Genomic DNA, 12,398 nt, shown 5'->3' with positions numbered 1-12,398 from the left:
GTTGGGATGCTTTCTAAGATATCTGGATGGTTGGATGCCCACTTCTCCGCTCCATGCCTGCTGATTGCAGAGCTGCGATGACATCATTGCGAATTTTTAGAGCTCCGTCGATGGTCCACATAGATTTCTTTTTTAAGGACATGCTCAGCCAGAGGATAGCGTTCGCGCTCGTCGGACGCAATCTGATGTATGACTCGAATCGCCGTGAAGGGTGCCGAGGCAGTGTCAAACGTTACTGTAGTCAAAAAATATTCCTTGATGAGTCCCTTTTCATCGCGCCAGAAAATTCGCTGATACTGGGCATCTTCTTCATGCATATCTATGCAGCGATACATTTTCGTTATATCGGCCACGAAGACATACCGATGGAGACGCCAGTTGAGTATAACTCCTCCAAGATCGTTTTGTAGGGCGGGACCCGTGCATAAAATATCATTCAAAGACCTCCCGTTCGACGTTTTGCACGAAGCGTCGTATACGACGCGCATCTTTGTAGTTAAACTGTCGTCTTTGATCACAGCATGATGTGGAACGGTGCACGCAGAGATTGAGAGTTGCCTTTGAGCGTTGATCCTAGTGTGTTCTTCCTCACTACCTTTTACCTCTTTTATCTGCTTTAGATCAAAGTACTCTTGAATAGTGCCGGCATACTGTTGACTGAAATCTTTCCAGGGCGTGGAAACTGTCTAATGCGATTTGTCTTGACCGGCCGATCACCTGTGTGGGGTCAAACAACGTTTTTAAAGGCAAACGAACTAGATATTTCCCATTCGACTGACGGATATGAGTTTGTTGAAAATGGTCTTCACACCATTTTTACTCTGCGTTGAGTTGTCTTGTTGTGGAGACCTGATCCAATTCGAAAAACCTCTGTACCATGTTGTTTAGGTTTGCCAAATTACAACGGATGGAGATTGATGTCGTCTGGGCTGCTTCAGCTGGTCAAAAAACTATCCAGCCCAGCTGTGTATTTTGTGCAATTAGTTCTGCAACCGTCCCTTTGCGTATGTCCGGAAGCATTAATTGCGGGATAATGTCGACACCGATAAGTAGGTCAATGCGACCCGACTTGATGAAATTAGGATCTGCAAAGGATAACCCTTGGAGATGTTTACAGGACTTAATGTTTACATTTTGTTTTGGTAAATGACCTGTTAGTGACCGAAGGATGAAGGCTGAGGATACGTAGTCATTAAAATCCGATCCTGAACATGAGATTATGGTGAAGTCGGTGCTGTGCCTGCACTGATTATGCGACGTATTACCAATTCCCGTGATCTCAGCTTGAACAGGATGCCGTTTGAGTCTAAGCGCTTGAACGATGTTGTTGATGCATTATATTAATTTGAATTTGATATGTTGATGTTATGTCATTGTGTTATGTAAGAAAAATACTAAACTGTTATCGAAATCTCGTATATATCACCGAATGAAAGACGGTTACTCTAGTCGGCAAAAAGAGACGCCACTTGCATATAAAATTCTTGAAGTACACGAGTTGACGAGCGCAAAAGCTCAAATATATTGCAAAAGATCCAAAAATAAGTGATCAGCATATAACAGGTGTTTTCTTCAAACGAATCTTTCGACGACTACAACGACAGTGGCTTGTGTGGGCTAGAAGTCGGTCTTTCGAGCCCCATAATCCTTAATCGGTATAACCCTTACCAGGTAATTACCCCAACAAATGGTCTTTCGAGCCCCATAATCCTTAATCGGTATAACCCTTACCAGGTAATTACCCCAACAAATGGTCCTTCTTAGCCTCCTGAACGGCACATGGATTACGCGAAACTAGAGCGCAATTTCATCAGCCAAAATTTGCAAGTGTATGTATTACCGAGCGTGATCTCGGACATGCACAGAAAAGTCTTCACACATACATTGACGACGACTAGTGTGTGTGTACCTGTAAAATTTGGAACTGGACAAACACAACCTCAAAAAGATGCCTAAGACACGTCTCAAGAAGCAGAAGAATGACGACAATACGCCCAGGGAAATAGAGGACACGCCGCGACCAGGCACCTCTGCGGCGAATCTACTGGAGATTTCAATGGCAACGGTTATGCGAGGGGCAGCATCAACGCAGAAAGTTCCAGAAAGGTGGGACGAAGAAGCACAGTCTAACCGGAGCCACCAATCTCAACGATCCGTTAAAGCCCAAAAACTTCAACTTCAAATGGAGCATCTACAGAAGCAACAAGAGCTGAAAGCTAAACGGATGCAGCTAGAGTTCGAGGAGAAACAGTTGGAACTGGAGATGCAGATGCAAATGACAGAAATTGAAGAAGACAACAGAAGCCAAGACGACCAAGATGACAACATCAGCGATGAGTACAACAACGGCACCAGGACACGTGAGTGGGTTAAGTCTTCTCAACGAAAGCAAACAGATCAGCCTGATGACATCAATTCAAATGCCATTGTTAGTTTTATGGCTAGGCAAACAATTAAACAGGAACTTCCCTTATTCAGTGGTGACCCTTTAGAATGGCCAATTTTTATTGCCGAGTATGAGAACAGTTCTCAAGTGTGTAAATTCACCGACTACGAAAACATCAATCGCTTGCGAAAAGCATTGACAGGTCGAGCCAAAGAATGTGTACAGTCACTTCTATTAGTGCCACAAAATGTAAATGAGATAATTGACATATTAAGAAATCGATTCGGAGACTGTAGTCATGTCGTGAAAATGATGATAGATAAAATTCGAGCTTTTCCTGTAATCAAAGAGGATAAATATGACAGACTCATCACTTTTTATGATATGATTACAAATCTCATTCAAACTTTACTGTCCTTCAATGATATTTATCAGATTCGTAACAATTTGCTGTTTGAGGAAATTCTAGAAAAAATTCAGGTTTCTCAAAGAATCTCATTCATAAAACATTTTCAAAAAATAAAGTCTGACGATCCGAAGATTATACTATTTCACGAATGGTTAGGTCAAACCATAAAAGCAGCGACATTGCTCGGATTCGGTCAGAATAAATCAAAAGAAACAACACTAACAGTCTCAAGTCCAGTCAAGACATTTGAAAAATCCAAATACTATTGTAACTATTGTAAGTCTACTGATCATCACATAACAGATTGTCCAAAATTTAAATCCTTGAGTGTCGACAAGCGTTGGGAATTCACATCTCACAATAAGTTATGTATATCTTGTCTGGGTAGAAATCACATTATAAAAGACTGCAAACGCAAAAAGACTTGTAGGGCAGAAAATTGTAAGTTTAACCACAATTTTTTGTTGCATAAAGACAAAGACAACACAGCAAGCGCTTCCCTTGATATGCCTAGTAATAATGACCAAAACAAGACAATTCCCGACATGAACTGCAACATTAATTTCGGTTGTAACAAAGTATTACTAAAGGTCATTCCAGTCACACTAATAGGTCCACAAAAAGCAATCGAGACATACGCTTTACTTGACGAAGCCTCGACAATTTCATTGATCGATGAACAACTAGCGACTGATCTACAACTAGAAGGACCGACTAGTCCTTTAAAGATGCAGTGGACAAATAACGAGGTATATGAACAAGCGAACTCAAAGGTAGTTAGTGTGGGTATCCGAGGTAAGGAACAGACTTCCAAAGTATTTACTCTTCGAAAAGTTAAGACCGTATCATGCTTAAATCTACCCCTTCAAACCCTGTCAATAAGCGACATGTCTGAGACCTACGAGTTTTTGAAAGACTTTTCCTTTTGTTTCTACCAAAACGCGCATCCAAAGATTTTGATTGGTCAAGACAATTGGTCAATCATAGTATCTCGGAAATTGAAATATCAATCATTTCAAGGACCTGTCGCTGGCAAAACGGCGCTGGGTTGGGTTGTACATGGAACAGTGGGAATGATTAGAGAAATTCCAGATAGAAATTATTCATGCCATGTATTTAATTGCGTAGGTTACGACAACCCTAACGATGACCTGGACATTCTACACAATCTGGTTAAATCCTATTGGTCCATTGAGAATGAGTTATTAACACCTCATGACTTTCCGACATCACTTGACGACAGAAGATGTTTGGAAATTGTTGACAAAACCCTCAAACGAATCGATGACAGATTTCAATGTGGCTTATTTTGGAAAAGTGACGACATTAAACTACCTGAAAGTTACAAAAATGCATACTCTACATTGTTGTTATGCGAAAGAAAAATGGACAAAAACCCGGAGTACGGGAAAAAATATAAACAAACCTTTGACTCCTACATACAAAATGGGTATATGAGGAAATTGACTTCTGCTGAGAAAACTAATATCACTCCCTTGACCTACTATTTGCCACACTTTGGATTTCTAAATAGCAACAAGCCAGACAAACTTAGAATAGTTTTCGACGCAGCCTCCAAAAGCCATGGTTATTGTCTTAATGATTTCCTTTTGCCAGGTCCAGATCTATATAGCCAATTGTCAACAGTTCTAATGAATTTTCGAGAACACAAAATTGCATTTGTCGGAGATATCAAAGAGATGTTTCTCCAAATAAAAGTACAGGAGTCAGACCGTTGCGCACAAAGAATCCTATGGCGAGGCGACAACCGACAATCCGAACCGGACGTGTACGAAATACAAGTTCTATTTTTTGGCGCTAAATGTAGCCCAAGTATCGCCCAACAGGTCAGAAACAGAAACGCCTTAGATTTTCAAAATGACTATGACCAAGCCTGTAAGGACATAATAACAAAACATTACATGGATTACTATTTGGGTGGAGCTCCAGACATTAGTACAGCCGTAAAATTAATTAAGGACGTAACATATGTACACAAGGCAGGTGGATTCGACATGCGAAATTGGATATCTAATTCTCCAGAAGTTTTAAATCAGATAACAGACAACACTCCATCGAAACAAGTCACAGAAAAGAATTTAACCGAAGAGAGAGTTCTAGGTTTAATTTGGGATCACAAAAAAGACATATTCACATACAATTTAAAGTTTTCTAAGTCCCATTTTGAACTTCTTAACAATCTCAGACGACCAACTAAGCGAGAAATATTAAAAATAACTATGTCCATTTTTGATCCCTTAGGGTTTCTTTCAAACCTTTTGATATCAAATAAAATCCTTCTACAAGCCATTTGGGATAGCGGAATCCATTGGGACGACTACATTACAGACGATCAATTTCAAATATGGAAGGCATTGTGTAACAGCTTAAATAAAATAAACGATTTTTACATTCCAAGGCAGTTGACTACACTTAGCATAAGTCATTGTAATGTTCAGTTACATATATTTTGCGACGCATCAAAATACGCATACGCATCTTGCGCGTACCTACGCTTCCAGTGTAACAGCCAAATAGAAACCACCCTGATTTCAGCTAAGTCGCGAGTAGCGCCACTTAAACCAATGTCAATTCCTAGACTAGAGCTTCAAGGAACCTTACTAGGAGCTAGGCTAAGCAAAGCTATTAAAGAAACGCTCAATCTCAGAATAGACTCAACTTTCATGTGGACAGATTCCGAGATAGTCTTATACTGGCTGAAAACGAGCAGCAAAAGGTTCAAGACTTTTGTGGCTCAGCGCTTGGGAGAGATACAAGAATTGACAAATTCAAGTGAATGGCGACATGTACCCTCAAAACTGAACCCCGCTGATAAAGCAACAAAGATCTCATCCTTTGACTTCTCATCAAATGAGTTATGGCTGACAGGACCGCCATTCCTTAGAAAAAATCAAGATCAGTGGCCATTAGGTAAAATCCCTCTAAGACCAGACAGTTCTGATGCTAGCGATAAAGAGTTCGTAAATCTCACTACCATTCAAAAGCAGTCATTTATATTACCGGACGTCTCAAGGTTCTCCAATTGGATGAGATTCTTAAGAACAACAGCCTGGGTTTTGAGATACTTGACAAAGCTAAGACCAAATTTGAGAATATCTATCAATAATGAGCTAACAGCCACAGAACTTTTCAAAGCGGAAAAATTAATCTTTCTTAGCATACAACAAGACAGTTATTATCAGGAAATTGGAAAACTTAAATGTAATGAACCTGTATCAACTTCAAGCAGTCTGCATAGTCTATCCCTATTTTTCTCTATCGATAATCTGTTAAGACTCAGAGGCAGACTAAATAATTTAAGTGAAGAGGAGATGAGTATCGACTCTAAAAATCCGATTATCTTAAGCAGAGATCATCCAATCACTAAATTACTCGTTCAGTACTATCACGTCGAAAATTGTCATATGGGAACCGAAACTGTAATTGCCAACATCCGCCAAAGGTTTTGGATTACAAAATGTAGAAGTACAGTAAAGAACATCATTCGAAATTGTCAGCAATGTAAAAACAAAAAAGCCAGGCCGCAACCACCTCTAATGGGTCAGCTTCCAAGTTGCCGTATAAAGCCAACCGAAAGAGCCTTTTTGAAAGTAGGTATTGATTATTTTGGGCCTATAGAAGTTACACAAAATAGAAGCCATGTAAAGCGTTACGGTGTTATTTTCACATGCATGACAACACGAGCAGTTCATCTTGAGATTGCTGAAGACCTATCCTGCAATGCGTTTATGCATGTATTTAGACAATTTGGTTGTAGGCGAGGATTTCCGACAGAATTATATTCAGACAACGGAACCAATTTCAGACGCGCTGACAAGGACATAAAAGAAATCATAGAACAGTGGCCAAATGACAAGTTTACTCAGTTTTTAACCACGAAAGGTTGCACTTGGTACTTTAACCCGCCATTGTCCCCTCACATGGGAGGAGCTTGGGAGAGGCTCATACAGTCAGTCAAGAAATATTTAGGAGTTCTACTAAAAGAGAGATATCCTAGAGAGTACACTTTGAAAACTTTGTTTTGTGAGATCGAGTTTGTGATTAACAGTAGACCACTTTTGATTGTTCCTTCAGACTCCATGTCGGAACCATTAACGCCAAATGACTTGTTAATTGGTTCTAATTATCGCGAATCCTTTTACACTAACACCAATGATAATGATTTGAGACTGTTAAATATGTGGAAATCGTCACAAAGACTTGCAGACATTTTTTGGTTGAAATGGAAAAAAGAATATAGACAATTTTTACTATGTAGTCGTAAATGGACAAAAGACAGTAATGTTTTAAAAGAAGGTGATGTAGTTCTGATAATGGAATCCGACCTTCCTAGAAATGTTTGGCCAAAAGGCATAATTGTCAAAACGTATCCATCAAATGATGGGCGTGTGAGAATTGTTGATGTACAAATTAAAGACCATATTTATAAGAGACCTGCTGTAAAAATAATTAAACTAGATGTAAGAACAGATACATTGTAAACTCTAAGTATTGCCGTCGTCTATACTTAATTTTCCACGACTCCAACACTTGGGAGGAGGATGTTGATGCATTATATTAATTTGAATTTGATATGTTGATGTTATGTCATTGTGTTATGTAAGAAAAATACTAAACTGTTATCGAAATCTCGTATGTATCACCGAATGAAAGACGGTCACTCTAGTCGGCAAAAAGAGACGCCACTTGCATATAAAATTCTTGAAGTACACGAGTTGACGAGCGCAAAAGCTCAAATATATTGCAAAAGATCCAAAAATAAGTGATCAGCATATAACAGGTGTTTTCTTCAAACGAATCTTTCGACGACTACAACGACAGTGGCTTGTGTGGGCTAGAAGTCGGTCTTTCGAGCCCCATAATCCTTAATCGGTATAACCCTTACCAGGTAATTACCCCAACAGATGTTTTCCGTGATGAGGGTGCCTTCCGAGCCATGGTCGATGAGAGCTCGAACTAAAGCTGACTGCCCAGTGGAGCTATTTACGATCCGAACCAGTGCAGTAGCAAGAAGGGTCGTTGAGTTCAGATGGGAGGCAACTGCGCTGAAGAGTTGCGTTGATGGTGCATTTTGTACAGCGGCTGCGCTCCGACCAGAGTCTGAAGCATGCTGTCGGGATACTTCAGGAGTCAATGAAGAACTTTGTTGAGCATTCGGGAAATGTAACAAAGTATGGTGCCGTTGACCACATTGCGAGCAGTTTCGGCTGCTGCTGCATTGACTCAGAGAATGGGAAGCACTAAGGCAGTTGATGCATGCCTTCGAGCGGTCGACTATAACCTTTCGCGCGAAACAATCCTTGGCAAGGAAGTCCGGGCACCGTCTTAGAACGTGATTCTGTTGGCAGAGCGAGCACCTGATGGATCCAGACTCAAGAGTACTGTGGAAGCTGTGTCCCCTAACAGTGGAGTTTCCCGATGGTCTGGTTGTCTGGCGATGGTTGGTCGATTGTATAGATGATCTAACTGGAACACCTGGTTTCCTACTCTCGATTAGGTCGATGCTGACCAATCGATTGTGAAGAAACACCTCCAGCTTTGTGAAGGTGGGGATTTCCACGTTGTTGCCCAGGGAATGTTCCCAGGCCTGTGTTGTGCTGATAGGCAGCTTTGTGAGTAAGTGATGTACCAACCAATGATCACAGGAATCAATGGCAATATGTAGTCGTCGGAATTCACTAATACATACATTTGCCAAGTTTAACAAATTCCTAAGGTCCACCGCGATCTCCTTGGACAGTGGCTCGATTCCGTACAGTGCATTCATATTGTACATGAACTGCAGTCGAGGGTTGTTGTATCGTTTTACCACAAGGTTCCATGCCACTGAATAGTTGGTTTCTGTTAATGCCATATGGTTTATATCCTGGTCTCGCCCGTGCGGTAGTGCTTGCTTCAAGAAATGAAATTTTTGAATGTTTGAAAGAGATTGATTTTCATGTACTAGCTGCGTAAAGCTGTCATAAAAAGATGGCCAATCCACAAAATTTCCTGAAAAGTGGGGTACGGGCAATTTGGGCAGCTGAATTGTGGAAACAGGAATGGGCACAAGGGTGTTGTTTATGGATTGATCACCTGATACCTGTATTGGGACTGGAAACCTGGTTTCGTATTCATCGGCGAAAGAACAATAAATGTGACTGTATGCTTGCTCAAAATTGTCTTCAACAGCATCCGCAAAATATGGATGCGATCGTGGACATTGCTGTAAAATGAGCGCTTGATGATTTGTGTAAAATTGTTTTGAAAGCTCGTTGAGCTTGTTGAGGCGAAACTCATAGTAGGATTTAGTTTTCTTTATTTGACCGTCCCTTTTAGCATTTTTAATTAGTTGGGTCAACCTGGAAGATAAGTCCATCTGCATTGCGTACACGTCTCCACAGCCAAAGGTGCCGAGCTCTGTTGTGCCAAATCACTACCATTACTTTAATTTTTACCCATTTTAATGTTTTCCTATTGCACTCTGCTTTGAAAAACCACGCACAAATACTCTACAAACACACTCACCTGTTTCAGTCGCTCCGCTCGTGTTGCGATCAAACTTTGAAGGAAGGGGACGGCAAACTTCACGAGACTAGTGTGTCGCATGAGATGGCAATAGGCATGGGTTGAATCCGCTATTCTCCTCGACTTCTTGATTCCTCCGTTATTCGAGGATCCGTTATGGCGATGTACGTGGCAAAGGTTGCGTAACTTTGCTGGTTTAAATTAATAATAGATTTGCAAACAAGTAAGCACAAAGATTGAAGTATGTTTACAAATATTGGAAGCTGATGAAGTTATGAGTGTATGTTCCCCTCATGGGCCACCAAAATGTTGTGACGATTCGCACCCGATCGTCAAAGTTGAGCAGAAGTCTACTCTGGGGGTCTTTCACACACTTTGTAATAAAAACTCCGAAATTTGTTGAACTTCACCAGTTGTATTCATTTGTATACTTTCAATCTTTGACTTAATTGTTAACTTTTGATTTACAAATTCGGAAATATAAAAGCTCGGTTTTAAACGCGACCAGCTTCTCCTTATGTCTTCTTCGTGGTGTGGTGCTGCTAACATTAGCAGCAGAAATCTAACATTCGCTGTTAAAACTGCTGTTGTCCACTGCTTCTCAGAGTCGCCAGAAAACAGCTGTCCAGCTTCTCCTAATCGACAGAAACACCCGTTCATGTACGAACAGAAATAGTTAACATGGAAACATAACAGAAAAGGTGATTAACAATATTTACAATAATTGAACAAAACAATTTTATTGACTTAGGACTCGAGAGATCTGACGTCCTCTTGTCCAGAGATCACCTTCGCTTCAGCATTCTTCTAGTCCTTGGGTGGGCCAAGGAAGCTGCTACGTGGTTTATGTGTGCAGTGAGGCGATCATTGTACCGACTAAAGTGCCGGTTTATCTGCTCCCTGACTGAGGGAACATGAAGGTCAGTTGTTAGGGCGTCATTCCTGACGTACCACGGCGCGTCTGTAATCATTCGCAGCGCACGGTTTTTGACCCTTTGGACTTTCATTACGTTCGAGTCGGAGACCATGCCCCATAGTTGGATGCAATATGTCATCGAGGGCACCACAATTGTTTTGAACAGCAAAACTTTATTGCCAAGGCTGAGCTTGCTCGTTGGCTTAAGCAACCAGTTGAGTTTTCTCAGCTTAGCTCTACATGTGGCTGCTATTTTGGTAGTGTGCTGCTTCCAGGTGAGCCGCTTGTCTAGGATCAAACCCAAATATTGCGCATGGGGTGATTGTGGGATGGTGATGTCGAGAAGCTCTACTCTGGGAAGGATCTTTCCTCTCAAGGTGAAATTGCAGTGTTGCGACTTTCTTCCATTTATGGATATGTTCCACCTATTTGTCCACTTCCCGTAAGAGTCGAGGAATTCCTGGGTAATCCTTGATGCTTCGATTGGGCAAGAGGCGTTCGCAATAAAGGCAGTGTCGTCAGCGTATGTAGCCAGAATCGTGCCCGGCTTGTTAGGACACGGCAGATCTGAAGTGAACAGAGTGTACAAAACGGGGCCCAGAACGCTTCCCTGAGGAACGCCAGCTCGAACCATTCTGATTCTTGACCTTTCCCCTCTCACCTCGACCATGAAATTTTGGTCAAGCAGGTATGATTTTAGTAGGAGGAAATGGCTAGTCGGGAGTAGGGACTTCAACTTATAAAGTAAGCCATCGTGCCACACGCGGTCGAAAGCTTCCTTAACATCGAGAAAAAATGCAGAGCTGTGTTGCTTGTTATTAAAAGCATCTAAAATATGCTGGACAACTCGATGTGCTTGCTCTGGGGTTCCATGATGATGCAAAAAACCAAACTGATGGTCGGGAATGGCATCCTGCACGCTTCTTACTCCCATGCTTCTGCTAAGAAATATTCTTTCGAATATTTTAGAGAATGTGGGTAGCAAGCTTATCGGTCGATAAGACTGGACAAGGTTCTCCGGTTTTCCTGGTTTTGGTATCATCGTTATCACAGCACACTTCCATTGAGAGGGAAAGTGGTGGATACGTAGCATTGAGTTGAACAGGAGAACAAGGAACAGGGTTCCCTTTTTCGGCAAAGCCTTGGCAATTCTGCTATCAATGCCATCAAAGACCGGCGCTTTTCTAGGATGTAGCTTTTGGGTATGAAGACAAACTTCTTCTGGGCTTACGTGTTGGATCGGTAAGGCATCCAGGGAAGGGGCATCAAGGAAGGCAAGAGTTTCTTTAACATCCTCGCGGCTCGCAAGCTCAAATGGCTGGAAGCGTTTTTCAAGTTCGTCTGCAAAAGCTAAAGAAATTTCCGAGTCTGACCTGCACCATGTGTCATCAGATTTCTTTATGGGGATCTTTCGTAGGGGCTGTCGTTTCATATTCCGTGTGCATTTCCAGAGGTTAAAGCCGTAAGGTTTGGTGGGGTCAGCATTCAGGAGCATCTCATCAAAATATTTTCGTTTGGTTTCATAAAGAAGCTTTTTAAGATCATCCTCCACTCGTCGATATGCACTTTTATCGACAGAATCTTGAGATCTCATAAATCTGCGACGTAGGGAGCGTTTCAGCCTTACCAGGTCTATAATCTCAGGTTTTAAAGGAGCCTGAGGTGGACTGGAGGGGTTTGAGCTTGAGGTTGAGGACTCGGCAGCGATATGGATGTTCCGGACAAATAGCTCGACGGCGTCGTTGATGGCGTCAGGAGAGCGTAACACCATATTTAGGTTCACAAGCCGATTGACTGCTTCTTGAAAGCGTGGGAGGCTCGCATTCCGAGGAAGGATGCAAGGCCTTCGGGAAGTTTTTTGCGCAGCGATTCTTAGTTTCACTATCAATGGGATGCGATCAGAGCTTAGTTCAAGAGTTTCTGAGATGGAGAGACTTTCGGGCCGAATCCCTCTGTAGACAGCAAAGTCAATGGCGGTTGGCGTTCTTTGACTGTACGGATAGTGTGTAGGCCCTCCGGTTGCAAGGACCTGGACATTTGATCTTTGAGTGTATTCTGCTAGTGCTCTTCCGCGGGTGCTTGAGTTACGGGATCCCCAAAGATGGTGGTGTGCATTCCAGTCTCCTGCGAATATGAAATTGGTTCCCAGATCGTCGAAG

General features: G+C 41.8%; 3 protein-coding genes across 3 annotated transcripts; 1 reads left to right on the top strand and 2 right to left on the bottom strand.

Annotated features, from left to right (window-relative positions):
* Positions 1-83: 83 nt before the first annotated feature.
* Positions 84-488, bottom strand: LOC139354104 (uncharacterized). The gene has a single exon (XM_070998371.1). It carries the CDS (start codon positions 486-488, stop codon positions 84-86), a length of 405 nt encoding a protein of 134 aa, XP_070854472.1.
* Positions 489-1,449: 961 nt separating this feature from the next.
* On the top strand, positions 1,450-5,922 carry LOC136117796 (uncharacterized). Its single transcript, XM_070998369.1, has 5 exons — positions 1,450-1,671; positions 1,735-2,588; positions 3,270-3,590; positions 3,924-4,043; positions 5,804-5,922. Exons 2-5 carry the CDS (start codon positions 1,949-1,951, stop codon positions 5,920-5,922), a joined length of 1,200 nt encoding a protein of 399 aa, XP_070854470.1. The 5' UTR covers positions 1,450-1,671; positions 1,735-1,948.
* A 1,728-nt stretch (positions 5,923-7,650) lies between these two features.
* On the bottom strand, positions 7,651-8,670 carry LOC139354102 (uncharacterized). Its single transcript, XM_070998368.1, has one exon. It carries the CDS (start codon positions 8,668-8,670, stop codon positions 7,651-7,653), a length of 1,020 nt encoding a protein of 339 aa, XP_070854469.1.
* Positions 8,671-12,398: the final 3,728 nt, after the last annotated feature.

The sequence above is a fragment of the Drosophila suzukii genome (assembly GCF_043229965.1).
Source record: "Drosophila suzukii chromosome 2 unlocalized genomic scaffold, CBGP_Dsuzu_IsoJpt1.0 scf_2c, whole genome shotgun sequence".
NCBI lineage: Eukaryota > Metazoa > Arthropoda > Insecta > Diptera > Drosophilidae > Drosophila > Drosophila suzukii.
This window is presented reverse-complemented; position numbering and strand designations above follow the sequence as displayed.